This window comes from Balaenoptera ricei, chromosome 6 (genome assembly GCF_028023285.1).
Source record: "Balaenoptera ricei isolate mBalRic1 chromosome 6, mBalRic1.hap2, whole genome shotgun sequence".
NCBI classification, from domain to species: domain Eukaryota; kingdom Metazoa; phylum Chordata; class Mammalia; order Artiodactyla; family Balaenopteridae; genus Balaenoptera; species Balaenoptera ricei.
Genome location: NC_082644.1, coordinates 106,273,679 through 106,274,683, shown reverse-complemented (window position 1 = coordinate 106,274,683; position 1,005 = coordinate 106,273,679). Strand labels below are relative to the sequence as shown.

General features: G+C 47.4%; 1 protein-coding gene across 1 annotated transcript; it reads right to left on the bottom strand.

Moving 5' to 3' along the window:
- Positions 1–223: 223 nt before the first annotated feature.
- LOC132367949 (large ribosomal subunit protein P1-like) lies at positions 224–622 on the bottom strand. The gene has a single exon (XM_059926551.1). It carries the CDS (start codon positions 596–598, stop codon positions 254–256), a length of 345 nt encoding a protein of 114 aa, XP_059782534.1. The 5' UTR covers positions 599–622; the 3' UTR covers positions 224–253.
- Between the last annotated feature and the right edge of the window lie 383 nt (positions 623–1,005).

Here is a 1,005-nt window from a genome sequence, read left to right as displayed (position 1 = left end):
GTAATCAGAGGCCACCAAAGTGAGCCACAGACAACTCATGAAAGTTTTAAGAACCAGTTGTCACCTCTTGTTTCTACCCCTTCTTCTCACTTTCTCCCCATTCCCTTGTTTATCCCTCCTCTTGGCTTTGCCTCTGGCCCCATGCTTGCATCTAAAATTGGACTAAATTTGGCTTTCATTTTTTAATCCACTATACCTTTTTTTTTTTTTTTTTTTGCGCTCAGCTTTTTATTGAACGTGTTACTAAAGAGGTTTAGTCAAAAAGACCAAAGCCCATGTCATCATCAGACTCTTCAGATTCTTCTTTCTTTGCTTCCACTTTCTTCTCCTCAGCTGGGGCAGCAGTGGTGGAGGGGGCAGGACCTCCTGCTGGGGCAGCACCAGCTGCTGGGGCAGGTCCACCTGCCTCCACGTTGCAGATGAGGCTCCCGATGTTGACATTGGCCAAAGCCTTTGCAAACAAACCTGGCCAGAAAGGTTCAACATTTATACCGGCTGCTTTAATGAGGGCATTGATCTTATCCTCCGTGACCGTCACCTCATCGTCATGCAGGATGAGGGCCAAGTAGAAACAGGCGAGCTCCGAGACGGAGGCCATGGTGTGGGCGAGTGCTAGGCAGGGGCTGCCGGACGCGGTGCTAGTCACCGGATGAAGTGAGGGACTCACCCCAACGTGGCCTTAGCTTCCTCGGAAGGACAGAGCACCTTAGCGGCAGCTGAGGAAAAGCTAATCCACTATACTTTTAAAGGAAAAGAATTGTCTGACTTTCCCACTCCAGACTCAAATTGGATCTCCCAAATGCTTTGGCTAGTTTTATGGAGCTAGTTCAAACCCTCTTGACCCCAATTTCAGCGTCAACTATGTCTGTTCCAACTCCTCAAAAAAAGGTGCCATCGGCCTTCCAGTTTTCCTTTTGTTATTGTCAGTGTTTATTTTTTTAAGCTAGTGTTTGTTGAGTTCTTGCTTTGTACCAAGCACTGTGCTAAGCACTTGCTCTGTTTTGT